Source organism: Toxorhynchites rutilus, chromosome 1, assembly GCF_029784135.1.
Source record: "Toxorhynchites rutilus septentrionalis strain SRP chromosome 1, ASM2978413v1, whole genome shotgun sequence".
Taxonomy (NCBI): domain Eukaryota; kingdom Metazoa; phylum Arthropoda; class Insecta; order Diptera; family Culicidae; genus Toxorhynchites; species Toxorhynchites rutilus.
The window spans coordinates 179738822-179766326 of NC_073744.1; the positions used below are offsets into that span (position 1 = coordinate 179738822).

Below are 27505 nucleotides of genomic sequence, written 5' to 3' on the forward strand. Positions count from 1 at the left end.
CGTAAAAAACCGCGTAAATATCGAAATTCGCGTAAATTCCGAAGTCCGCGTAAAAAAATCGTGTAAATCCGAAATCCGCGTAAAATTAAACCGCGTAAAAAAGCCGCGTAAAAAAAACCGTGTATAAAAAAAAACGCGTAAAAAGCGACTTCAGTGTATGTTCTTTGATATGCGCTACAAGTAACGTGAACTAACAAAGTTCCTTGCTCTATTCTGGAAGCCACGATATTTTTTTAGCATCTATTTGATATCCGAGTAGATAACATAGGGTGGCACGACTTTAAATCTCACCTAATGACAGACTGTAGCCACGCAATTCGTCTTCGGTAATACTATTGTGATATCCTACCACTTGTGGCTCTATTCTCAACAGTGCTTCTAAATGACGCTCTCTTCAGACACACTAATGGTAACTTACGTAATATTGTGTAAATGCTCTGATCAGGATGCCACAACTGTGACTTAAGGCATCTCACGGAATAGAATTGACTTTATTTATTCATTAACTATTTCGAATTGGAACAGAGCTCGAGCCATTGTATAACAGTCGCACCATTTTATAACAGCAAAAACGTTTCATTTTTCACACCCCTGCTAGGTTTTATTTTGAAATATTTCACAGTGCGACATCACAAAGGATTTAAATTTTCCACGTGTTTGTACTCATTTTTTCCGTTGGAATTTTTTTTGGATCCGGAATGGAGGAGAAACAGCCATTGATTTCCAGGAACTGGAGCAGCCACCCTCGACCATCCATCTACACCGGTAGAACGGGAAATCTGCGATCGGTGGAAGAAATAGGTGAGAATGTCATAATTTTTCCAATGCATGTGTGAACACAATACTAATTTCATTTCACATCATGAAGCACCCGTATTCCATCATGTGTTCCACGAGTTTTCCACCTTCAATGAGATTCAATCGATGGTGATGGACGACATCCTTTATACCGATAAATCGCTCGCCATCAGCGCCCCAACGGGCTCTGGGAAAACCACCGTTTTCGAGCTAGCGATGGTGCGTTTGTTAATGCAGCTGGAGGATGGCAAATTTTCCGCCGACTTCAAGATGGTTTATATAGCCCCGATCAAAGCACTCTGCGCGGAGAAGTTGGTCGGGTGGAAGGGTAAATTCGAACCGTTGGGAATCAAGTGCGTCGAGGTGACCGGGGATACGGAGTTTCGCGATCTCCGGGACCTGACGGGGTCGAACCTGATACTGACCACTCCGGAGAAATGGAACTCGATAACTAGATGGTGGAGGGAAAATGTGGATTTTGTGCGATCGATTCGGCTGGTTATGATCGATGAGGTTCACATCTTGAATGATGCCTTAAGAGGGCCAACCATGGAGGCGGTGATTACGCGGATGCGCAGCATCCATCGATTTGTCGATTCGGCGGTAGGGGAAAGAGTGGAGCCGATGAGGATAATTGCATTGTCGGCTACTGTCCCGAATGTGGCAGATTTGGCTGCCTGGGTTGGCGATGGCCAAATCACCTGCTACTACAAGTAGAGTGTTTTATAACGCGATTGTTTCTAGTTTTGATTTTTTATTCATTCCTCCTCAAACAGTATAGATGAATCTCGTCGGCCTATCAAAATACAGAAACATGTGTTGGGCTATCATTGTGATCCGAACACATCCTCCTACCGGTTCGATATAAATCTTAATTATAAACTGTTCGAGATAGTGAGCAAATACTCGGGTGGAAGACCAACGTTGGTTTTTTGTAGCACACGTAAAGCCACCGAAACGGCTACTAATCATCTGGTGGAGCGTCATCCTTTAAGACTAACGCAGGAACAGTGCAATGTTTTACAGAGCATCGTAGAACGAATTCAAAACACTGATCTGAAACGTTGTCTGCTGTCGGGCTATGGGTATCATCACGCTGGAGTGAGCTTCGCTGACCGTAAACTGGTAGAGGAGTCTTTTCGAGCTGGGCGCATTCCGTTGCTGTGCTGTACAAGTTCACTTGCGATGGGGGTAAATCTACCGGCACATCTGGTGATCATCAAATCGACACAGGTTGAATGCCAGGTTTCTTTTTTTTTCAAGCAAATTAATAAGTTCGCCTTCCTTTCAGATGTACACCGACTACGGCATGGAGGAGTACTCAGAGAGTAGCATCTTTCAGATGATAGGTCGCGCAGGTCGGCCCCAGTTCGACACTTCCGGGGTGGCTGTCATCATGACGCAAAGGGACAATGTGGTAAGAGAAGCAGCTCTGGTAATGAGGAATGATTTTACTTATAACAAATAATCACGTCCGCTATTTACAATCTAGAGTTCTTTACAGAGATGCCGCTGATGGTGTCACTCTCCCGCCCTATGATGGTTTTGGTAGTTTTGTCGACCGCCTTTAGTTGTGCTTCATTGTGCTAAATTGTCCGTTACCGTGCCGTTGGAGGTTTCTGGTTCAGCCTGGAAGCCGTCCGTTATCCCGATAGGGGGTTAGCGTTGTCCTGGAAGTCTACGTCGGACACGTAACCACTCTCCTTATCCACGGTGTACTTCACAGTCATCAGCCGGCCGTCCGGGAGCCAAACCGAGTATTTACCGGAGACCTTCGAGTAAAGGATATAGAAAAGATTGATGAAAGCTCAAAACAGTTGTCCGCGATCCATAACTTTCGGAAATTCAGTTATTAAGGGCTGTCCAAATACCGCGTGGACAACTTTAGGGAGGGTGGGGGTACGAAAATGTCCATGCTCGTCCATGGTGAGGGGGAGTGGGGTAAAGGTAATGTCCACGTGGACACGTTAAACAAATATTTTTCAAAAGTACATGTTTTTGTCGGTTGAAATTAGGACCGAACGGAGCAAAATATTTTCCATCATAATAGGTAGTATGAATGCAACAATGCTCTCATCCGTATGTTTATCAGTAATTGAACACATTCCAAGCAAGTAGCACATTTGAGAACAATATGTACTTGCAATAGTTAATATATTGTCTTAGCTGAGCGGTATATGGGTACATCACGGTATATTCAGATTTGTTTTCAAAAATGAATGATATCTGTTCTGCATTTCAAGAATGTTAAAACTTTCCACCCATTTTGAGAACTCCTTATTTATCCATAGAATGGTTCCATATCATCGAACTTTTTCAGTGAAATATATATATATATATATATATGGTATATATATATATATATATATATATATATATATATATATATATATATATATATATATATATATATATATGGTATATATATATATATATATATATATATATATATATATATATATATATATATATATATATATATATATATATATATATATATATGGTATATATATATATATATATATATATATATATATATATATATATATATTGAATGAAAGTTATAAACGTCATATTTAAGCGCAAACTGAACTCTGTTAGTAAATTTGACATGACGAACTGCTGATGCATTTTTATCTGCAGAGTATATGTGGGATGTTGATAACTTGATGAAATGACCGGAATATTCGGAGGATTTTCCAAATAATTTGAGAAGGACTTAATGAAACGAGTGCTATCCAAATCTCTATAATACCTGCTCAAAAATAGAGTTCTGCACTTGTTCTGCATTGAAAGAAGCAGATTTAAGTGCGATTCACATACAACATCCACGTCACGTCTACGTTCCGTCACGTCACGTTACGTCAGTTATTCTACCATGCATTTCTTATGGAAACATTCACATACACCGGCAACGTAACGACCCGTCAGCATACGTTCAACGAAAACGACCGGCAGGATTTGTAGAAAAAAATAATTGACGGAGACGGACGGCTCGTTTGGTTTTTGTCTGGGCTTTGTGTCTCGGCTTTTGTTTTGATTTGGTTGCACAGTAATTTATATCTAATTCGACATTAAGCTAATTGAACAGATCTGTGATGTAATACGTTTAATTGGAAATTTGTACCTGTTATTGGACAATTTTGTAAACATTGTGTTCGGAGCCCAAATTATGGCCCCACATTGAAAGTCACCACCAGTTGCGAATGTCCAATTACTGGTCAAAATCGACTCCAATGCGACACTGAATGGTGCCTCAGCATATCGCTTGATAAGTAACTTACTGTACTTTTTATGCCAACATATATCTTAGCTCCAAATTTCGGAGTGAAAATCATTCGCGAATAGCTGAGAGAAATATTCTATTTATTATTATTGTTGAATAAGGGTCGGACTACGGGGTTTAAGTAGTTAAATAATTGAATTCAATGATTTTCATTGAATTTTTCAAAATTTAGAACTGATTCTAGGCATGCTGATTTGAAAGAGGGCATTGCAATTTAAAATTGTTGTAGGTGGCGACACCATGAATAACACTACATAAATCATTCGTTTGACATTTGACGTGACGGTGCTGGTGGAAGCATTGACTGCATGTGTGAATTGGTGGAGACGTTGACGGAACGTAGACGTTCTTCTCCGTAACGTTCTATGTGAATCGCACATTAGTCCACCTTTTTTGATAGGCAGTACCCTCGTTCCCGAATGTTTCCCGAATTTAGCGTCCATTTTGCGACGTTATCTTTGATACTGCACTGAAGAGCAGTTTTTAAGGGGGTATTCTAGTGTAAAGACACGAATTTCTGACGTTTTTGAGCTCCGTAAAAATAAAACAAAGAATAGTTTTACTATCCATTATATCATTTGTTCATCTATCTTTTAACAACAAAACAAAAATTGAACGGAGAAAACATATTCATAACTATATAAAACATATATATATAAAACATTTAAGAGCTGATGAAGGGTTGAAAAATAGTTGTGCCATGGCGTACACGATTCCAGCCCTTCTGGTTATCTGAAACAAACAAATCGAAATTTCTAAACTAGAATACTGCCTTAAGGATCACTTTGTCCTACCAAACGAAAGATTGGGATGTTACAGGTGAGATTTTCGTTAATTAGCACTTTGGCTTTGAATCCGGGGTTAGATTACGCTCTATTGAAAATCAATTCGTACGCGAAGGGGTTAATGAAAACATAAAAAAAAGGAGAACAACCACTACTACTAATGTCTCTGGAATTGCAATCGTTACATCAAACTGACGCCATTCCATTTAGGTTTCGAACTACACAATTGTGTGCGGAATCATCAAATTAGGCTATCATCGGCTCACCAAGAAAATAATGGTTCAGAAATTTTGTGTGTAATTTGGTTTCGCATAACATTAGCAAAACTATCTCTACCAAGGATGAATCGAAATATTAACAGAAAGGGTTCCTGTTGAGAAGAGCGCAAAGCGAAGATAAGTGTGTGTGTATATTTAGTTGATTCAAGCCATCGATATATGGATATGTATGTGCGTACGTGCGTGCTTCATAACCCGTATGTACAAATAGCACTCTCAATCAGTTCGTCTCAAACAGTTGTTTTCCATACAGTTCACTCACAAACAGTTCACTCTCAATCAGTTCGCTCTCAAACAGTTCACTCGCAAACCGTTCTTTCGGAATCAGTTCGTGGGGAGTTCTTTGAAAAAGAACGACCGTTCGTTCACTCTTTTTGGAGAACTAGTTCATTCGTACCGCTCGTGAACGGTTTGCCCATCTCTAGTTGTGCAGACCGGAATATATTTCCCTAAGACGCACTTTTAAACTGATAATCCTGGGAAAATTGTCATTTCAGATACTAGAGGTGAATGAACTTTTGTGTCATATTACCATATTATTGTTTCGTCTTCGAATCACAATTTCTTGCGTCGCTCTTGCGTCACCAGCAATGTCTTCAACGACATTCGTATTGGATATACGCACGTGCTCTTCAGCTGGTGTATTATCAGGATTGATGATAATAGCGTGTTTTCATTTTGCAATTCAAGCTTGTGTAATTTAAAGAATTTCAATAATGCATTGCGCCGGCGATGCACCCTTGGCTTTAGACGAATTGAGGTTACTTGTGAAGGTCGATGGAACGGACTTAGCGCCATCTGTCATTTTAAATCGTAAATAAATTGGTTCCATTTGAAAAACGAACGACGGTTTCATTATTTGGATATTGTTTATACAAAAGTACTATAGTCGCGATCAAAAGTATGTGTATTTTATTTGTTTTTTTTTGTATTTTAGAAGTCGAATTTAAGAAAAACGCAAAAAAATATTCAGGAAAAAAAATTCTCCATAGGCCATATTTGCTATTAAATGTATGGTAATCGGTATCCTAGCGGTATCATATATGGTTTACAACCTATTCTCATTGCTACCAATTTTTTTGTGCATAATTTCATCGAAATCGGTCGAGCCGTTTTGGAGGAGTTCGGTAACAAACACCGTGACTTAAGATTTTGTTTATATATATATAGACATAGATAGTAGAGTTTGTTCTTGTAGTGGAATTAAATATGTAAGCCTTGATACGAAGGAGCACATCTATGATTGAGGTTTGGTTGAAGATCGAGAGAGCAAATGTTGTTAAGTAAAGAAGGCCCATGAGCGATTTCCGAAAGATCAAGCAAACAATCGTCAAAATGAACAGACAGGCTACAGCCTGAAATTTTTCCAACGGGTCAAATGTTTGATTGCCCTGGAGATCAGAGCAGTTTGTCTGACAAATCATGTTTCGGAGAACTCAGAAAATGCTATGGGACGGCTTGACGTGACAGCAAAAACGTCTTTATGTGACTTGGAAAAACTACAAGATTCAACGTTTACTTTTTACAAGCATGTCCAAAGAAACTTTCGAATAGGTAAAGCTGAGTGAAATTCCGATATCACAAAGAGGAGATCTCATATCTGTAGATTAAATCAGTTCGTACACTGGTTAGGTTTTTTGAAAATAAATTACCAATTAGATAATCGATCAACTCAAACCTATGTAGGGGGATGAGGCGGAACCTTCATTATTATTTTATGAATTTGAAATGTTTGTAGGTCCGTCTGGGTGACATTATTGTTCTGACGTTATATCACAGCCCTTCGCCAAGTAGGATCAATTGACCTCATGTAATTTGATTTCATTTAATTTTCATGTAATATTTATCTCTGAGCAGCGATTGCATTAATAATATGTTGATTTGTTTAACATATGAATGTCACGTTGACAGAACTATTAAATATTGATGCATCTGCTTCTAGAATGGGTTCTAGAATTAATGGACTTATTATACATTCACATACCTTTCCACCGGCATCTCCCGCTTCGTTCTTGTCGAAGAACAGTTGCTTCTCGGGGTCTTTGACTTCATATTCGTACTGATACTGAGAACAGAGAGTGGAACTTTTTTGAAATCGGCACATACAAAGTGTTTGAAAATTCCACAAATTACCGCTTCATATTTTTCCGCCTGGGGTGCCGAATATACGACGTACAGAAACGAGAACACTACGAATAACAACTTGAACATTTTGACTCTATTGTTCCGCTCTTCAATCACTGCACAAAAACAAAAAGAAAATAAAATCCGCTAAACACTTCCAGACTGCATAACGTTCCTTCGGGGTCCAATCACTGCTAGCAAATGAGACAATTCATCCACGGGAATTCCTTATTTATACATCTCAACTGGGGTTTGGTGATGAGCTGAACTTTAGCAGATTCGAAACAGCAGCAACAGTTGCTGCTGCTACTTGATCTGGCGTGAGCCGAGCCTTTTTCGCCAAAGTTGTCACATGTTATATCGGAAGAGTGCAACCGGGCCGGGGGAGTGCGATGGCGATGGCGCGCTGCCCCGAGAGGGATACATTAAAATAATACCAATGTAACCTACAGCCGAGCGGAGCGATGTGAGTTAGTTATTCAGTTAGAACAACATTCGACGAGCCCCGTGAGCTGTTCACAATCAGCAGCCATCTTCGCGATGGGGTTGGTATTTGGGTTTCGTCAGGAATGCACTCGTGTTTTGGCAAGGTCCTGTGCTTCTATAAGCCCTCCCGCGAAAGTGGGTCAGAGAGTTTCGTACGTGAGAAATTTGCATCGAGATTAAACATGCTCCCCCAATTAGAATCATCTTCGCGGGAGATTTGACAGGTTCGTAGGAGTAAAAAAAGGATGGGCTTCTGAGTGAATCCAATATCGATTGCATTTTGTGTTTCAAATGATGGCACACATAATTTACAATCAACATCGCGCGCGGGCACGGTCACGAAGCAACATCGTGAAGGACGAGTTCTTCTTCTGCCTTGTCAATCTTCTATTTCCAGTGTTTTCCCACTTACTAATGAATGCCACTTTCAAGCTGGAATTAAAACACTAAACTAATCTTCCCTTTGTCACTGTTTTGTTTTTTTTTGCGCTTCAAGCAAAAATATGAACGTCTCGCTACCGGATCCGTGCCCATCGAGTCGTTCCTACACGAGCATCTGGCCGAGCACTTGAACTCGGAAATTGTGCTGCGAACGATTGTCGATTTGGCTAGTGCGATGGATTGGATCCGGTCCACATTTTTCTACAAACGAGCACTCGCCGCTCCCGCCCACTATGGCTTCTCGGAGGGACTGGACAGGACACAAATCGAACGGAATTTAGAAGGTTCCCTTCTGTTTTTTTTCTGTGTTTGAAAAACCGTCAGGTTTATGTTTTTTTCCATTTTCAGAGTTTTGCCAAACCGAGCTCTGGGCTCTGGAGAAATACGCCCTCATAAAGATCGGTAAAGATCAAGGCGCCGATGGGAGGATGACGATTAATTCTACACTGTACGGTCGACTCATGGCTCAGTACTGTCTCAGATTTCGGACGGTTAAACTGCTCAGAAAGGTAGTATAATAAGTAGCTTTATCTTTATCATATTTCGGGCCCTATTCCAGAAAACGAGACGAGTAATTCGTCTCGTCTCGTCTCGGCTTTAGTCACTGTTGAGACGAGCAAAATATCCCATTCCAGTACACGAGTTTCATTGAAATGTTTTATTTGGTAGACTGGAGAGACTTCAGTCAGTTTTTCTTGGTATGATCAGTGATGTCAGATGAGAATACATGTTTTTATTTAGAGAAAAGCAACAAACTATTTTGAAATTGTTCAATCGATGCCAAAATATTAAAAAAACATAACAAAAAGGAATAAGTTTCATCTATTTTTTGGTTTCATTGATATTTTTCCTTGAGCATATGGTTTCATCACTCAGACGTTTTTTTATTATGGATTTATTGGAAGCAATGTTTGTTCACCTAATCAACGATTTATCAAGAAAAGTTTTAAATCTATATATATATATATATATATATATATATATATATATATATATATATATATATATATATATATATATATATATATATATATATATATATATATATATATATATATATATATATAGATATATATAGATATATGTATTTCCAATAAAGTAGTTGTTTTGAATTACTCATTTTCCTTCAATATGTGAAGACCCTTTTCGTGCCGTGTTAATACATTCAAAACAGTCATCTAGCATCCCTGGATATCAGTTCAATGTTTACATTTGGTTGTGTTGTTTGGAAGAGGCCCATTTGAAAATCTGTAAAATCTTGCAATTACTGAATTGATTTTTGATGGTTGCAGTTGAAAACATACATTGATTATGCAATACTAGTTTAGCCGTGAAACCATTTTTGAAGATAAAGGCGGAGTAGAAGGATACTAATGCTTTCAATCAACAAGGTGAACAAACACATCAAACAAACTAGACGATTCGACTGATTCATTGACGAGCGCGGCCAAACGGTCGTCGAACCAGACGAGCTACTCGTCTGTTTTTAGTCGAGCTCGGCTTCTGGAATATGAAAACAAACGAGACGAGTGCTCGTTTCTGGAATAGGGCCCTTCATTTTTGGTTTTTTTGTCACATGCATAAGTTGTGTACTAAGGTGCCAATGAAAATGGTCATCTCTAATTCCAAAAAATTACCCCATACAAAATGTTCACCACCTCAAAAATTTTTTTCTTTATTCTTTATTTAAGAGGCTTTCAGCCTCCTGGTCTGGTACGCCTCTATAGCGACGGCAGTAGATATTGCCGCATGGTTAAACAAAAATGACATTAAATATACATAAAAATTAACATAAACGAACCACAATTTGAACTAGAATAATAACATTAAGAACATATTAAAACATTTTTAAATAATTAAATAAAAATTATTGGTGTTTCTCTACTTGCTGGATCAGATGGCTAGGATGTCCTCGGACCATGGCTCCAGGCCAGTGGAGAGGAAGCCTTGCCGTTGAAGATGCCGAAGAGTTCTTATTCCCCTTCATCGTGGAGGGGAAGGAATAAGGATCTTCGTGGCTGATCCATTGTTCACATGTTCGATCGTGAAGAACAATTCGGCATCTTTTAAATAGCAGAAAAGCGCTGCTACCCTCGCTGAATTGTCGCTTAATACTTCCCGTACGCTCTCGCTGATTCCATAGAGATTTCGCATATCATCAAATTTCTGGTAACCACACAGGAAATGTTCGACGGAGTTGTGGATTTGGCAGTGGTCGCAGAGTAGACGGAAAGGTCCTCCGTTGAAACTGTGCGAGACCGAGCAGTGGCCGGTGCTCAATCTGGACAGGATTCGTTGTTTTCGCATCATTTTAACGCCCTCGAATGCTTCAAGCGAGCCTTTAATCTTTCTGAGGAACTGCCCTCTCTCTGCAAACCATAGTTCGGACCAGAACGGCTTGTACCCATGGGTGTCTGAACCTAGTCGCCGGTTCTGCGACTTTTTTTGCTGGAAATGAATCTGTTATAGTCATCGCCAACTCCTGATGGTCCTTTTGAGCCGTCCGTATACCTAATTTCGTGGAGACGGTTTTTCTTCAATGATGGCCTTGAAGTGCGCTGGCAGACCGGCGAGCTCACCCCGGCTCGGAAGTTGTTCCTGATACCGTTCTCCACGAGAACAGTTGGGAACCTCCAGTCGTTCGCCCCAAACCAAGATTGTTTTGCCATCGGGGATGAGATGCGCTACCCGCTGCAGTATCGTGATGCTAAAGACAGGTGGGTCTCTACCCTACCGCTGATTTTCGACAAAAAACTGGCAGTTCTAGTTACATTGGTCGAGTCGATGATTAGGTTGAAAGGGGGTTCCCCAATTTCAGCGCAGACAGAGGCAGCTGGTGTTGATGGCAGGAGGCCGGAGACAGTCCGTAGTGTCTCATTATAAATCCAGTGCCAGAGTTTTGGGAGCTTATCTTCGGCCAAACACGTCAGCTCGAGACCATAGGTGAGGCAGCTGCTGATGATAGCTTTGGCCACCCGTAACCTGAACTTCCTGTTGTTGCTCCGGTGCGGTGATTTCCAGAAGGTTCAATCGGGTAGCTCAGCTCTTCTTTACTTCCTCGAAATAGGGGAGGAAGCTAAGTTTGTGGTCGGCGACGATCTTTAATGTGGAACTCCACCGACATTAAGAGATTGGGTGGCCCTGCCACTCGGAGGCAGCCGAAGAAATGTGAGGTTCGTTGAGGAGTTGGAACTCCCGGCCATGGCTTGTGTGGAAAAAAAACACCCTATGCCAAATATCAGCTCAATTGGACTTGAGGGCGAGTGGCGCAAAGCGGTCAAAGTTTGAGTTTTTTGAGAATCGACAAATCACTCAAGGGGGGAGGTAAAGGAAATCGGGGTTTTCGAAATTTTTTTTGATGCCTAATGTCTTAAAATTGCATGAAACGTCGAGATCTAGTGTCATCTCGAAAAAAAATTGAAATACGCTGCACTTTGACGCCACTTTTAACCCGGAAACAATGTTCGAATTCATGAAAATTGAATGATCGATCGGAAAATGTCATCAATAAGTCCGAACACATCTTTGAATTCATAAAATTTTTTGTTTATATTATTTATTATTTATACTGATTTATTTATACTCTGTTAAAAACAGGCGGAGCTTACATTGCATTATTTCCTCTCTCCACGATGTCCATACAATGAACGCTGCATTTGATTCTCATTGGTATATGAATATTGTATCTCACTAATGCATAAGTTGCGCCATATTGACAGCGCGGGTAGATAAGAAATGTATGGGTAAATGGGAATGCTTCCATTTTTTGTTAACTCAAATCATTTGCGGATTAGAGAATCTCAATGTAGTAATGAACGTTAACATTATTTCATAAAATCGTGACCCGTTTTCTGATTTGTTTCCAATATTGAGTTGTGATACAGGAAAAGTTACGACTCAATGTTGAAACCATGAAAATTATGATAATTGTCAAACTGAATTTCGATCTGGAATGCGACAAATTATATGAAAAAAATCCAAAAATTATAATGTTTGTATATTTTGTCTTATAGTCGATTTTATTCACTTAATAAAACTCTTCGAAAAATATCAAAATATGAAATTTTTTGGCTTACGTGTCCCGTTTTTAGTCCTAAACTATTTGGTCAGCATAAATGTAAGAAATATGTTTGTCTCGAGCATGCCGTTATGGTATGTTCTGATTCTTACACCAATGAAACCACCATCGAATTATACGTTTTTATGTTATTTTATAGCTTTATATGCTTTCATGAATTATATTCAGTTGCTTACTTTTAATTAATAACAGAAAAAAGTCGACTTTCGTTATTTGTGTTGGAGTATCTGAATTTACTCTGTTTCGAAGAGGTTAAATTGAATGACTATTAAAACTGAATAAAGACGAAGAAAACATATTTTCTGAAGATTTTTTCATTCAATTAAGGTGGCCGTACACTGTTTGCCCGGAGGTCAAATATTTGATATTTTTTGACAGATAAGGTTTGATTTGATATTTGTACAAACACTATTTTGTTTGCCACTCTTCAATTTTAAACTGTAGTAAACAATATCAAACACCGAACATGGAAAAAAATCAACTGAAATATCCAAGGTAACCTAACCATGTACCGACAGGTTCGAAGAACAGACTGAAAAAATATTTTAGGCATCCAATAATTGAATATTTGCTTGTCGTGTTTTGTGTAGAATATATTTGATCAGTACACGTTGACCAAATTTTATCTGTCAAGAAGAGTCAAATATTTGGCTTCGGTCAAACAGTGTATGAGCACCCTTATACCCTCTTCTTCAAATAAATGCCAATAAAGCCTGAAACAGGAGGGTTAATTGCTTGCGAGTGTTGATTCCTTAGTTTTTTAGTTGGTCTAATATGCATCCGGTACATCGCTCTCCTGCTCGCAAACCTATTAAGTACCTCATTTATATGAGAGTTGCTTGTCTTCTAACTTTCAACTTCCACTCTGTCCCTCCCAGATCAAGGGCACCGAACCGCTGCTGGAGATGTTCACTCTGCTCATGTACTGCGACGAGTTCTCCGCCTTCAGGTGTCGCAACAGTGACAAGCGAATGCTGAACGAGCTGAACCGCTCGAACTGTCACTTACCCACCATTCGATTTCCGCTGCGTGGACGAATCCAGAACACCAGTGCCATGACGTCCTGTCTGATCCAAGCCGTGCTGGGAAATCTACCCATCGGGAACCACTCGCTGCAGCAGGAAGCCTCACGGATGGTGGTCGTCGGCCGGCGATTAGCCAGATGTGCGGTTGAGTTTCTTTCAGTAGGACAGATAGCGCCGAACCCTGCAGCTGCTGCTGGAGAACGGGATGATGTACCAGTGGGTGGTGTTTATCGGGCCCTGATTAGCTCGTTAACTCTGCGCCAGTGTTTGGAAGCAGAGTTGTGGGAGAATAGCCCGTACGTTGCCAAACAGCTGAAGGGGATTGGAGCGGTCTACTCGAATCAGTTGGCCGCTAGAGGAAAGATTACTTTCCGAGAGATAATGGATACTGATCCGAGGGAATTGGAAGTGGTAAGTTGTGTTGACGAGGTGCGTCTCAAAATCGACTTCCAATTAAACCTCCTTTTTAGATTGTGAAGAAAGCTCCGCCCTTTGGTAACAATTTAATTGATTTTGTTCGAAAACTTCCGGTATTTTCGATTCATCTAGTTTTGAAGCCTGATTATATGATGGAAGTGACAGTTGTTCAGCACAATCAAGATTACGACAGACAGATAGCCGTTAAAATATCGGTCTTAGTTGGCGACACAAACAACAATGTCTTATTTTTCATGGACAACTGGTGAGATTTTCCTGGTTTTTATCACTACTTGTTACCGTTAATATATTCGTGTGTGTGTGTGTGTGTGTTTAGTGATGCTAATCCTGGCGGCAGCTATTCCTACCAGACGTGTTTCAAACTGTCGGACGCAACGGTAACCAGTGCTACCGGCCATGTAATTTGCAGCAATTGGGTTGGGTTGGATAGCACTACAACGGTCGTGATAAACGAGGATGGGACCGTAACGTCTACGACGGAGAAGCATCGAACCCGCCGAGTAGCGGGTGCCAGCAAGAAGATAACTGAATACTATCATAAGCAAAGCTCAAATGAAATCATAGTTTCATCGGAAGATGAAACAGTTTCGAACCTCTCGAACTACACAGATGATTTCAACGCAACTTTGAATACTATTCCTACTATAACAATAGATAGTAGCCCGAGAAAACGTTCGCTTGAATCGTTTCGATTCACGCAAAAACCTAGATTAAGTTTAGCGAGAATGGATAGCGAGACTCACAATACAGTTGTTGAAATTGAACCAAAACGTCTTGCTGTGGATGTACAGATCTATGAAATATGCAAAAATAAACAGTCCTCTGCCCATTCGGGAAAACCAGCCGCCCCACTGGCGCCATACATTTCCCCGCCAACGGGTAGTAGTGACGCGGCGATGCGAAGGGAATACTTCAAGAAGATGTTTCAACAAAATCCGTTTCTTCTGTTTGGACGCCCGGAGGACCAGGAGATCCTGCGACAACGCCAGCAAAGCCCTGTTCGCAGAGTTTGTCTGTTTGGGGTGTTCACCGAAATACCTAGGAACAAGCCTTCCACACGCCATGAGCGTGAGGCGTTCCGAACGATGTACAGCCCGGATGGCCATAATGGTTCGTTCTATCGGAAGAATTACTACCACAAACGGCGGACAGACAGAGAACTGGATTTGGGGTGAGTACCCTTAGTTGATCTAAACCAGCTATATATATTTTTTGCGTTGGACTACGTCTTTTAGTAAAGGTGCAAATAAAAAAATAGGGCACGTTTTTGATGAAATAGAAATAACAAATGCAGTGTTCGTTCTACGGACAATGTGGAAAGTATAGCAATTGAGGCCTCGCCCGCTTCCAATTTTTGAGTACTAACAAACTACCGCCAAACTTCGTTCCGCCCAAAATGGTTTGTTTGTTATCAATAATTTAAAACATTCACGTTTTCATACCAAGCGAACGCTCATGGGTCCAATCGCAGAGCTATTTATTGATTAATTTCTCAATTGACCCTTTACAATTCCTTTCTACTATAAATTTCGTAGTACTTCTACCAAAACTCGTCATTATAACACCAAATTATTTTCAGACAACTCTCGTTCAAGATTTTTTAATCACTTGCAAATATCATGTTTCTGTAGTCAAATCTTTACCTTGCGTGCTTTAACTGAAGCAAAATGATCCTCAATTGCATTTGAATCAAGATCTGTTAGCGATTCATTTTCGATCGATGATGATGATGACCCACCTCATACCCCTACAAAGGTTTGAACTGGTCGATTTATCTAATAGATAATATTTATATTTAACCAAATTAAGATATCAGTATTATAAAACAAAACAGCGAACTGACTCTGTTGCAGGCATGAATTTCTATTAATCGAACATCATAAATAGGCAAAAACTTTAAAAGAAAAACAATGGTCCTATCCTTATCGACATTATCATAATGATAATCCCAACTTCAGACTCAAAGTTTTTTTAAGGCATGTCAAGAAAATTTCCAACCCGGGAAGATCCTTGACAGATTGGGAATCGAACCCAATATCTAAAAGTGTCTACATAGAACATGATAGAGATCTGCCACATTCACAAATACTCGATATAACCATCTTATGATAAGATAGTTTACGACAATTCTGAATGAGCTATCCCCATTCCAGTTTCCACTTCAGACCCACATAAAAATTTCATTATATATCAGTGTTCTGCCAGTGTTCCATTAACATAGTCCAGGCCGACCAAACGCGCGCGAGGCTCAAACTCTCGTAGACAACGCTTATTACTTTTTTTTTACAATATACATAAACAAAACAAAAAAAAATCATCATCATCAGTACGAACATGGTAGTTTAACCTGTAAATAAATTTTATTAATTTTTATCAATTGAAAACATAAATGAATGATTTAGGAAAAAAAAAATTATAAAACCTGTTTACAAAACAGATAAAACGTGTGAAATACACATTTTATTGAACTCTGCCATTGTTGCCGCACGTTTAATTTCTCTGGGCATCGAATTGAAGAAATTTATACCTTTATATAACAACGAGTTCTGCGACCTACTAAACATAAAGTTGGGTGTTCTTGCATCATTCGCGTTTCTTGTATAGTATCTATGAACATCACTTCCTCTTTCAATTCGATCACACAAATATCGAGGCAGCATATCGTTCAAAATTTTGAAGATGAACACCATTGTCATGTAATAAATTCTCTGCTTCACAGATAGCCACTGTGGCGCGTCCAACATCAAACTGGAGGAAGTGTATCTACTACATCTTAAAATCAAACGCATTACTTTATTTTGTAAACGCTGCAATCTCGTTAATTGTGTATTATTTGCAAGGAAGAGGATCGACGAGCAAAAATCTATGTGCGGTGAAAGCAATGATTTATACAATTTAATTTTACTGTTTATTGTCAACTCTTTCTTCAAACGACACAAAACGCCGTACTTCTTGGCAATCTTTTTGATGACATTATTGATGTGAGACTTGAAAGTTAACGTGTCATCAATAATAACTCCTAAGTATTTGATTTCTTTAACGCGTTCTAATGTCTCACCATCTATTTCAAAATTTACGTCAATACTGGAGTTTGCTGCAGAAATGAGCATGTATTTTGTTTTGCCAACATTTAACTTTAATTGTTTAAATTTAAGCCACTGAGCCAGAGAATGCAAATCTTCGTCTATGTGTTCCGCGGTTTCTTTTATATCCTTAGCTGCGATGAACAGGACAGTATCATCCGCGAACAAATTAATGTCACAGTATCGTAAAACTCGTCGCAGATCATTTATGTATAAAATAAACAAAATGGGCCCTAAAACACTTCCCTGTGGCACCCCGAGTGAGTTGCCAATGGGATCGGAAACAGAATCGTTGAAACGAGTCTTTTGAGTTCTATCGCACAAATAGCTTTCAAACCATTTGTACGCCATCCCTACAATTCCAATGCGCTTCAGTGTTTGTAACAATAAGGGCCTAGAAATTGTTTCAAAAGCGCGTTTAAGATCCAGAAATCCGCAAATATAGTCTCTTTCGCCTCGATATTCTCTTTCCATTTTGCTAATACCAGATTCAGCGCGGTTTCACAAGAGTGTCCCTCTCGATATCCCGACTGTTCTGGTATTAGCAAACTGTTATTATCTATAAAATGTATCAGCTGACCTTTCACAACAAGTTCTAACAGTTTCTCTAATATGTGCAGCATGTTAATAGGGCGGTACTCTTCGGCTTTATCCGTCCCATTAACTTTGGGGATTGGAATCACAAGGGATTCCTTCCAAACCTTTGGCACGTGCCCAGTTCGTAAAGAGTCATTTATCAGGTCCAGCAGATCGTGTCCAATGATGTGAAAGCAATCTTGAATCACTTTCGCGTTGACATTATCGGTACCAGCCGATTTTTGCAATGAAAAACAGATACCTTTCAATTCAACAAAAGTGATAGGTGAAAAACAATCTAGTCTGCTATTGATAGTAATCGGCTGTATTATTTCGTCAGGTTCTCTGACCAACGCAATACTTTGGTTGATCAGCAGAACACTATTAACGAAATAACTGTTAAATTTCTCTGCAATAATTTGGTTTGACTGTTCTTCTGACCCTCCGAAAACTATGGAACGCGGTATACTATTTTTCGATTTTAATAATGTTTTTAATATTCTCCATAGTCTTTTACTATTATTTTGATGTTCATCGATTTTCCTCTGTATATATTCACATCTAGTCTTTTTCAAGGCCCGTGAATATATGTTCCGCGCTAAGGTGTACATGTTCCAATGGTTTTCTGAATTAGTTCTCAAAAACTTTTTGTACTTTTTGTCTCTTTTGCGTTTGAGGCGCATCAGATCCAAAGAGTACCAGCTGTTCGAATTTGCTCAAATCAATATGTTTTTCAACTACTAATTTATTCGTACACTCTCTCAAAATATTAGTTAGAACAGCTGCTTTATCATTCAGATGTCCAGTCATTGCCACAAAATCCAGGCTTGCCGACACAAGCTGAGACATGGATTCTTTAGAATATCGTTTCCAACATTTGATCTTTACTTTATTTCCATCACTGTCATGCTGTCCATTCTCAATGTTAACAAAAATTGTCTCATGGTCAGTTATTTTAAATTTGGCCTCGGTCGAAGAATGAACAGTAGCAAAATTTGAAAAGACGTGATCAATCAGAGTTCTACTATGTTTAGAAATTCTAGTAGCTTCGAGAACCGTTTGTTTCAAGTTGAAATAATGCGATAATTGTTTCAATTGATTCGAATTTCGTACATTGAGCCAGTCAATATTAAAATCACCAGCAATTACATTTAATTTACTGCAATCAACGATATTTTCCCACCAGTTCTCCAAAATTTCAATAAATCGCTGGTCACTGGAACTAGGGGAATGGTATACAATTCCATAATTTCCTATCTGCATGCCCCTTTCAACTGAAATAGCCAAGAACCAATTATTTTCAACAGCTTCGTTTAACCGAATGTTGAAATTAACTGATTCTTTTGCATAAATTGCAACACCTCCTGTGTGTTTAGAGTGCGACAAACAAAAAACAACTTTGTAACCCGGTATGTTGTACTGGTCAAGTGATTCTTCATTAACTATGTGAGTTTCAGAAAGAAAAACCATCTGAGGACGCACGTTTTCTACAAGTAATCGCATTTCTGCGTAATTTGTACAAAGCCCAGCTATATTCAAATAGATTATTGCCAACTTACTTTCACATGTAGTTTTCCGAAATTGCTATTTAGTTTGAAAAATGTTGCTTTTTTGCTTCTCCAGTAATCTCCGATACACAGGACACTGTGTACTATAAGTTGGATGATTTTCATCCAAATTCATTTTTTGTTCCTTTTTAACTTTCAAGCAATTTATACATTTCCATTCTGTTGATGAACACTCAGATGTTTTATGTTTTCCATTACATCTTGAACATGTTTGTTCTTTTTTGCAGTCGGTGCTCTTATGTCCAAATTCTCCACATTTGAAACATCGCAAAACATTAAAGGCTTCAATCACATTACATTTATCCCACCCAACACTTACTTCACCAGCAGTCATCAGGTGGCCATAAGTGTCATGATCAACTTCAATAATCGTGTTATATTTATTATATTTCAAGCGTGGATTTTCATACTTCGCAACAACTTTAACATCAGTGATAGAAATGTTATCATTCTGACTTTTTAAATAATCGATAAAAACCTCAGAGGAATATTGATCGCTCATCCCAATAATTTTCAATTTTGGTTTAATTGGTTTTGGTATAAACGTATTAAACCTCTCTCCAAGATTGCTTTCAATTCTTTGTTTTACATTTTCTACATTATCTCCTTCCGCACATTCAACAATAATCGAGCCATCTTTCCCGTTCTTGAAATTGGCTATTTTGTGTATTTTGGGATCTAATTTAGTTTTTAAAATTTTTCTTGTTTCTTCGCTCTTTTTATTAGACTCAATTGGTTTCACCACCATCGAAAAAAATTGCCAATCCATTGAGTCGGTCTTGGTTCATTTTAGAACGCAGATAATTGTCAATCAATTTACGATTGCTGAAAATGTATTTGCACGATGCGCAGTCTGTGCCATTTTTACTTTAGTGTAAACCAGACCAGCAAGCTCTTTCATTCCAGCACAAAAATTGCTCAAAAATTGCTTTTCAATTACACAGACATTATTTAGAACTATGCGTTCTTATAATGCAGCTTAAGAAATAAAGTGTGTTCCAGTTGGAATTTAGTTGCTTATTTTTATTCACTTCAGCGTCCCTAGTTGTCACATCGAAAAACTATTGACAGCGTTTTGGTGGTTTGTTTATTCAGTAGTACAGAATTCATCAAGATTGAAGGATACACCCAAAAGTTATCGACGATGGAACGCGAAAGACGAAAAAAAAATCGCACAACCACATTGAGAACCCGACGTGGTCGGGAGGAAACATTGCAAAATTCCTCAAAATTCCAAAATCGATTGTATATACCGTACTGAAACGTTACCGGGAGACGTCGAACACCGATGAAAACTAGAAGAAAGTGAAAAAAATAGAGCTTGAAATTTGTCATACCAGTTTACGAGAGATGTCTAGTGAATTTGGCATTGCATATGGAACGGCACAGCATATTGTTGTTGATGTTTTGGGTATGACACGCGTGGCAACCAGGCTTGTTCCGAAGGACCTGAATTTCGTGCAAAAACACCATCAACAGACAGTTGCTGAAGAGATGATTTCTCAAGCCCAAAGTGATCCAACCTTCGTTAAACGGATAATTACGGGTGACGAGACATGGGTGTATGAATTTGACATAGAAACAAAGCAAGAATCGTTCGAGTAGCGTCAAATTCACTCAAAAGTGAAGGTGATGCTGACTGTTTTCTACGATTGTCAACGCGTAGTGCACTATAAGTACCTTCCACCGGGCTAGACAGTCAACAAAGAATATTATTTATCTGTTTTGAAGCGATAGAGAGATGCTGTACTTGGCAAACGACCAGAAATGTAGGATTTTGCATGATGATAACGCGCCATCGCACCGAGCCAGAATTGTACTGAATTATTTGACCAAACATCAAGTGAAAACCACCGAGTAAGTACCGTACTCACCTGATGATCCAGTGCAACTTTTTTTTTGTTTCCCTAGTTGAAGTTGCCACTTCGTGGAAAAGGGCACTTCTGATCATAGGGTACTAAAAAATGGGTTTTTAGACAAATAGTCGGTAACAAATTTTACCTTGTCAAGCGTAGGGTGGGTTCAAATTTGTTTACGCAGATAAATTTGCCCGTGAGTTGACGATTTGGCAAGGGATCTGTAGTTGTGGAACGAAGACAATGGTTGTTATCACTGGGGCAACAATTACAAGGAATATCTTCAGAACAGGATTTTGCCATTCATTCTATCACACAATGGTCCAGTGAAGTTCTGGCCTGACTTGACAAGCTGCCATTACAGCCGGGATGGCATCCAGTGGTATGTGGAGAACAAAATCGACTTCATTGAAAAAACTATCAATCCACCAAATTATTCGGATTTTCGAGAGATATTGGACGATATCAAAGGCAAATTGAAGAAATGTGGCAGAACCATAAAAAAACAATTCGAATACACCACTTTTCCAAGAAGATAGCAAAAACAGCAGTACTGCGCAGAAAACGATGGGTGGTATCACACGAAAAGTTCGGAAATTCATCCGAACAGATGACGAACAATTTTAATGTTTTTTAACATAAAGTTGATAAACCTACAAAATAACATCCTTCCCTTTTTTGTACGTTATTTCTATGCTGAGAAATGTCCTACTTTATGCGATCAAATTCTAAATTCTAATCTGCATCTGTTTTGCATCACATCACAGTCATCACATTTTGGTGGAAGTCTATGGTGACCATGCTCCAACTGAGCGAACGTGTCAGACGTGGTTTACACGGTTTGCAAACCTGATCAAATAATCATTGGAAACTGAAAGCAAGACCTTGCCCCTTCCGTTTGCCATTTGTTTATTTGAGTGGAATACGCTTTACATCAGAACAGGATATCAGAAACTGGCTGAATTCATTATTGGCTTCAAAAGATTAATGCTTCTTTCGCGATGCAATACATAAATTGCCTAAAAGACGAGAAAAAGTGACAGGAGGGTTGTGTCCGAGACACGACCGCATAGTTGACGTAGGATTCCATTAGGGCCTGAAAAGGGCCTTTTTGTTTTGTTGTTCGATATTGTTTGTTCACTCCACCAGTGTTTACCGAGTGATGATGATAGAAGCAAGACGGGTCTATGGTACTAGGTGAGGCCGTTTCGTCACTAAGTTGGTTAGGGGAGCGGTATATGATAACAGTACGGAAGAAAGCAGAAGGGGAATTATTTCCTTGAAGCGTGAAAGAGACAAACTGATCACGAGTGAGCTTGGGCGCAAGCGTATTGTGTTTTGTTTACAAACAAAACACAGTAGACTTCCAAGATGGCTGAAGAGTGATTTTAGCAAGTTGGCCCACCTTAGGATATACTTCTACGCGCCTTGGATAGAAGGATGGTAAACAGTCGTTGGATGGTGCGTATCAGATAAAAGATATCGAAGTGGAACGAGATATGATGAAAATCGCCCTTTGTGATCCTAGACGAGATGCCTCCTGTGTTATTTATGGATGAAATAAAGAAAAAAACTCACCAATGTGATATAAGATAATTACCAATACCGAACACAATTATCAATTTTTCTCATCAGTAAAAACTTGTTACTTTAATATAGAGAAAACATATTTGAAATGGAAAAGGTAATTTTCTTTTATAATTTTTACTTTCTGAGTGTTTATTCAACCCAATGCGAATTTTAATTGGACTAACAACACCCATACTATACTATATGTAGAGCATATGGGAAATAACTTTTTCTAATATTTCTTCACTTTTCCAATTTTTCTCGCCGTATAAACTTTCCTTGGGAGAAAATGAAAACAACAAAACAGACAGCTTAAACCGAACGACCCGTTCTCGAGTGGGAACAAACCTTGGTTTTTTTTATGAAAATTTAAATAAATCGTTTCATATATCAAGACATTTTTAACTGCTATCATATACAATTTTACACTTACACTCGATATTGTATTGTATATGGTAGCAGTTGTGTTAAAAATGACTTGATATGTGGAATGATTTATTTCGATTATCATAGATAAAAACCCAGGTGTGTTCCCGGGTTTTTATCTATGATAATCGAAATAAATCATTCCACATATCAAGTCATTTTTAACACAACTGCTACCATATACAATTTTACACCTACACTTGTGCAAAAATTTTCACGATACACGATCGGTCTTGATATGAAATTTCACGAAGCAATCAACATTAAAGTTCCAAATTGAAATTTCATTTGCAAGAATGAATCGTATCACTCACCTTACTTGTAATATAAAAATGCCCCCGACTTGCATATATTTGCAATGCCGATTTCCCCCAGGCTACATTGTTTTGATGTCTCTTATAGGGAACACATTTCGATAGGAATAAAAGTTCCCCCTTCTTTCATGTATTTGCAATGCCGATTTCCCCCAGGCTGCTTGGTTTTGATGTCTCTGTTAGGGAACCGCCGCATGTGTCGTCAATTACGACCAATCAAAAGAGGGTATTTCCGTTAGGATAGGTGTTGAGATTTTTCAATTGTTCGATAGTTAGTTTTATGACGTATATTATTTTTTTCAATATAAAAAATTGTTATGGAGTGCCGAAATCGATTGACGCAAAAATTTCATTAATCCATCATAAAATGACTGAGCAATAAGCGTTTGAAATTGGACAATTTTCAGGATGGGCTCGATTTTCGATTTTCAATTTGTACACCAATATGTTCCCGAAAAACGTAATCCTACGTCAAAAATAAAAATTGTTATATATGGATGAAATAAAGAAAAAAAAAACTCATCAATGTAATATAAAATAATTACCAATACCAAACACAATTATTGACTTTCCTCATCAGTATAAAAATGTTACTTTAATATAGAGAAAACATATTTGAAATGGAAAAGGTAATTTTCTTTTATAATTTTTACTTTCTGAGTATTAATTCAACCCAATGCAAATTTTAATTGGACTAACAACACTATGTAGAGCATATGGGAAATTAGTTTTTCTAATATTTCTTCACTTTTCCAATTTTATCGCCGTATAAACTTTCCTTGGGTAAAAATGAACACAACAAAACAGACAGCTTGAACCAAACGACCCGTTCTCGAGTGGGAACAAACCTTGGTTTTTTTATGAAAATTTAAATAAATCGTTTCATATATCAAGACATTTTTAACTGCTATCATATACAATTTTACACTTACACTTGAGCTAAAATTTTTCACAATACACGGTCGGTCATTCATATGAAATTTCACGAAGCAACCAACATTAAAGCTCCAAATTTAAGTTTTATTTGCTAGAATTAATCGTATGACTCACAAAGCATTTTACTTGCAATATAAAAATGCCCCCGAATTGCATATAATTGCAATGCAGATTTCCTCCGGGCACCTTGGTTTTGATGTCTCTGTTAGGGAATACATTTCGGTAGGAACAAAAGCTTCCCCTACTTTCATTCATTTGCAGTGCCGATTTCCCCTAGGCAGCTTGGTTCTGATGTCTCTGTTAGGGAATATATTTCGGTGGAAGCAGAAGGTTCCCCTACTTTTATGTATTTGCAATGCCGGTTTCCCCCGGCAGCTTGGTTTTGATGTCTCTGTTAGGAAACCGCCGCATGTGTCGTCAATTTCGACCAATCGGCAGTGGGTATTTCCGTTAGGATAGGGGTTGAGATTTTTCAATTGTTCTATAGTTAGTTTCATGACATGTATTATTTTCTTCAATATAAAAAATTGTTATAGAGTGCCGAAATCGATTGACGCAAAAATTTCATTAATCCATCATGAAATGACTGAGCAATAAGCGATTGAAATTGGACAATTTTCACGATGTGCTCGATTTTCGATTTTCAATTTGTACCTCAATATGTTCCCGGAAGACGTAATCCTACGTCAAAAGTAGTGGCTAGCGATGGGCAATACTTCGAATAATATGTTAATTCATTTTATTATTCAAATAACAAATGAGGTTACACACCCAATATGTGGACTGGAATTTCTTCATTATCATTAACAAAAAGTGCTTACAAACTCGACGATTTTCATTATTTCCACACAATTGATCCAACTTTGACACTAATACTGAGGGAACGAAGTAAAAGATGCCAAAACTACGCGCGATTGGCTGTTCCGGTATCAGAACCATAAACACTATTTTACTTTCGCCATCATCGAAGCGTAAAATAGCGAAAAAGCACGTCATTTTTTGACGTAGGACTACGTCTTTCATTTCTGTACCGGGGTGTATGTTCAAAGTTTCGAAAACGAGAGAGTGACGCTGGAGTGCAAGGATTTGCACGTTAATACCTCTTTACCGGCTGAATGGAGCGGTATAATAATCACTTCAGCCGAAAGATAAAATGTCAACGAGTTATATGATTGTTATTTATTGGTCCAAAAAATCGTTTCAATAGCTTAAAAACTGTTTTGAAAGCAAACTATTGAAATCATCATTGCTCATTGATGATGATTGGTGATCGCAATGTGTTCCCGAACACGGACGCAAAATCTAGGCACCTGGACTTCTTTTGCTCGCTTGCATTAGTGTTTGGGAAACCATAGCGGACACATGCAAGGCGTGAGTACTTTTACTCGCATCAGTTTCTGTTCTGCTTTCGCATGAAAAATTGTTTGTGTGTGAATGCGTCCAAGCGAAGGAATATTCGCATTTACGCATTCGACTTGGTGTTCCCGTGATGTAATCCAATTGGCTAATTTACGCAAAGCTGAATCAGCTCATGCGACACCTACATTAGAGTCCAGAACCACAAAAGTGATGACGTTTGTTTATTCTACTCACTGAAAAGCAAGATTCGGCGGTGATTATTCATTTCATTTCTATTTAGATTTATTTCAACCATTAAAGTTAGGGTTTTGTATATTTAGGATGATTTCAACGCGCGATTGGACCAAAATCATTGATAATATTCATAAATTTTGAGTTTGATAATGGATACAGGTTATGAATATTGTGGATAATTGTGATGAAATCGATATCATATTATGTTGGATTATATCATTGATAATGGAAGGGTCGATACCAGAAGGATTTGCAGCATTCTAGCGCAACACATGCTACTCATCGTTTATCTAGTTGAAAACAAATTAAGTTCGACACTTATACCAAGCCATTCTTCAAAATATACATACCACGTTGTGAAATAGCGGATTTTATGCAAGGTTATATAGACTTTATTTCGTTTTCACCGTGAAGCGGCGCCCTCAGTTTCTATTCTGCGCATGGAGTGATCATGAAAAATCTCGTGTTATTTTCACGAAAACAAAAATGAATCATGTATCAAACATCTTCAGTAGCTTTCACAAGGTCACTCAAATTCCATCGGTTCGTTTCTGGACCACCAACAAGTTCGAAAGAGTTGAATTTTATTTTAATAACAATTCCATACTTATACTCATAAAACCACACACTAACAAGAAAAAAAATCAGCATCTTTCAGAATATTCATTCATTCATTCATTTAGAATTGATTCAGATGCAATTTCAAATAAATGATTACAGAGCCAACGGTAGTCCTACGTTCACCTCGCGGTTATATCTCAGATATAACCCACTTCTTGTTTTTTTTCATAGGACAGTTCTTTCAATCCTTTTCGATCAAATTTAAACATTTTTCTAAAAGGAGCTTCTCATTTCTATCGCTATATTTAATCTAATGTCTAACACTACATAAGGATAAGGCAACCTGGATGAGGGCACGAAATCTAATCTTCTTTCCAAACATATTTTTTTCAGGATTGATGAATTTCTTTCCTCCGCCCCTGAGCCGGAGATGCAGAAGGAAAATTTCTTCAAGTGAGTGTCTACCCATACTCTTACACATATCCAACAGATATCGCTTTAAAAAAATAAATATGAATTTTGTTCCCTAAAATAATGACTAAATATTGACAGGTTTTTATTGTGTAATGATTGAAAAATTTTAAAAAGAGCAGACCGCAACACACTCACCCCTCGATCTAGAGTTCGATACTGCTACTGCCACCGTTGGCTCGGTCGGATCGTTTCGACAGCTGTCGCTTCAGCTCCTTGTGCAGCTTATCGTTGACCTTGTCCGTCTTGGAAAGCACCCCGACCCCGATGTTCCCCATGTGCTGCTGCTGGTGGTGTTTTTTTCGCGGCAGGAAATCATCTAATGAGAGCGATTTGCGCGATTTCTTGTTCCTCCCGAAGGAACCACCACCACTGGCACCATTACCGAGCAACAGTTGTTGCTGCTGTTGCCGTTGTCCGTTGGCGGAATTTTTTCGCAGCTTCTCATCCGATTGGGACAGCTTGGGCCCGTCCGAGGATTGACTCCGGTCGCACAGAATCCGCATTCGGTTTTTGATGGATCGACGGTGATGGCCAAACTTTTTGCTCAGCTCGCTGAATGCTGTGGGGTGTGGGGATGCTTTGGCGGAGAAGTCCTCCGTGTCTTTGGCGGGAGTTTGATGGTGATCTTGGGTGGATCGTTTGATCAGATGGTTGAGATTCATTTTTTTCAGATTGCGCCAGAGATTGTTCATCTGGGAGGAACCGCCCGCGGTTTGCTGCGGCGAGGGCAGTGACGTCGAGGAGGACGAGAGCTGTGCTTCGGGAATGTTGATCTGAAATGGGTTAGAGGTGGTGAGAGGAGTTGAGCGG

General features: G+C 38.8%; 3 protein-coding genes across 11 annotated transcripts in view; 1 reads left to right on the forward strand and 2 right to left on the reverse strand.

Annotated features, from left to right (window-relative positions):
* Positions 1-637: 637 nt before the first annotated feature.
* LOC129764718 (probable ATP-dependent DNA helicase HFM1) lies at positions 638-26708 on the forward strand. Its single transcript, XM_055764121.1, has 10 exons — positions 638-801; positions 869-1511; positions 1575-2031; positions 2090-2215; positions 8254-8482; positions 8547-8707; positions 13155-13712; positions 13772-13983; positions 14056-14910; positions 26615-26708. Exons 1-10 carry the CDS (start codon positions 699-701, stop codon positions 26676-26678), a joined length of 3408 nt encoding a protein of 1135 aa, XP_055620096.1. The 5' UTR covers positions 638-698; the 3' UTR covers positions 26679-26708.
* Positions 2230-7518, reverse strand: LOC129764770 (pro-resilin-like). Its single transcript, XM_055764243.1, has 3 exons — positions 7281-7518; positions 7132-7212; positions 2230-2570 (listed from the first exon to the last, which is right to left on the reverse strand). The coding sequence occupies exons 1-3, from the start codon at positions 7356-7358 to the stop codon at positions 2442-2444; spliced, it is 288 nt and encodes a 95-aa protein (XP_055620218.1). The 5' UTR covers positions 7359-7518; the 3' UTR covers positions 2230-2441.
* The window catches only part of LOC129764721 (uncharacterized), a 53018-nt gene continuing 52018 nt past the window's right edge, over positions 26506-27505 (reverse strand). For all 9 annotated transcript variants that reach the window (XM_055764167.1, XM_055764149.1, XM_055764144.1 and 6 more), the window contains exon 8: positions 26506-27468. In XM_055764167.1, coding sequence (XP_055620142.1) covers positions 26839-27468 — 630 coding nt within the window. In that variant the 3' untranslated portion in view covers positions 26506-26838. The remainder of the gene's footprint in view (positions 27469-27505) is intronic.

Bases quoted from the DNA above. Each gene is read 5' to 3' on its own strand.
- LOC129764718 (XM_055764121.1), top strand. From the start codon at position 699: ATGGAGGAGAAACAGCCATTGATTTCCAGGAACTGGAGCAGCCACCCT. The intron at 13,713-13,771 runs GTAAGTTGTGTT...CCTCCTTTTTAG, and splicing joins ATCCGAGGGAATTGGAAGTG to ATTGTGAAGAAAGCTCCGCC. The intron at 13,984-14,055 runs GTGAGATTTTCC...GTGTGTGTTTAG, and splicing joins TTATTTTTCATGGACAACTG to TGATGCTAATCCTGGCGGCA.
- LOC129764770 (XM_055764243.1), bottom strand. From the start codon at position 7,358: ATGTTCAAGTTGTTATTCGTAGTGTTCTCGTTTCTGTACGTCGTATAT. The intron at 7,213-7,280 runs GTAATTTGTGGA...CTCTGTTCTCAG, and splicing joins AGGCGGAAAAATATGAAGCG to TATCAGTACGAATATGAAGT. The intron at 2,571-7,131 runs GTATGTGAATGT...CTTTACTCGAAG, and splicing joins CGGGAGATGCCGGTGGAAAG to GTCTCCGGTAAATACTCGGT.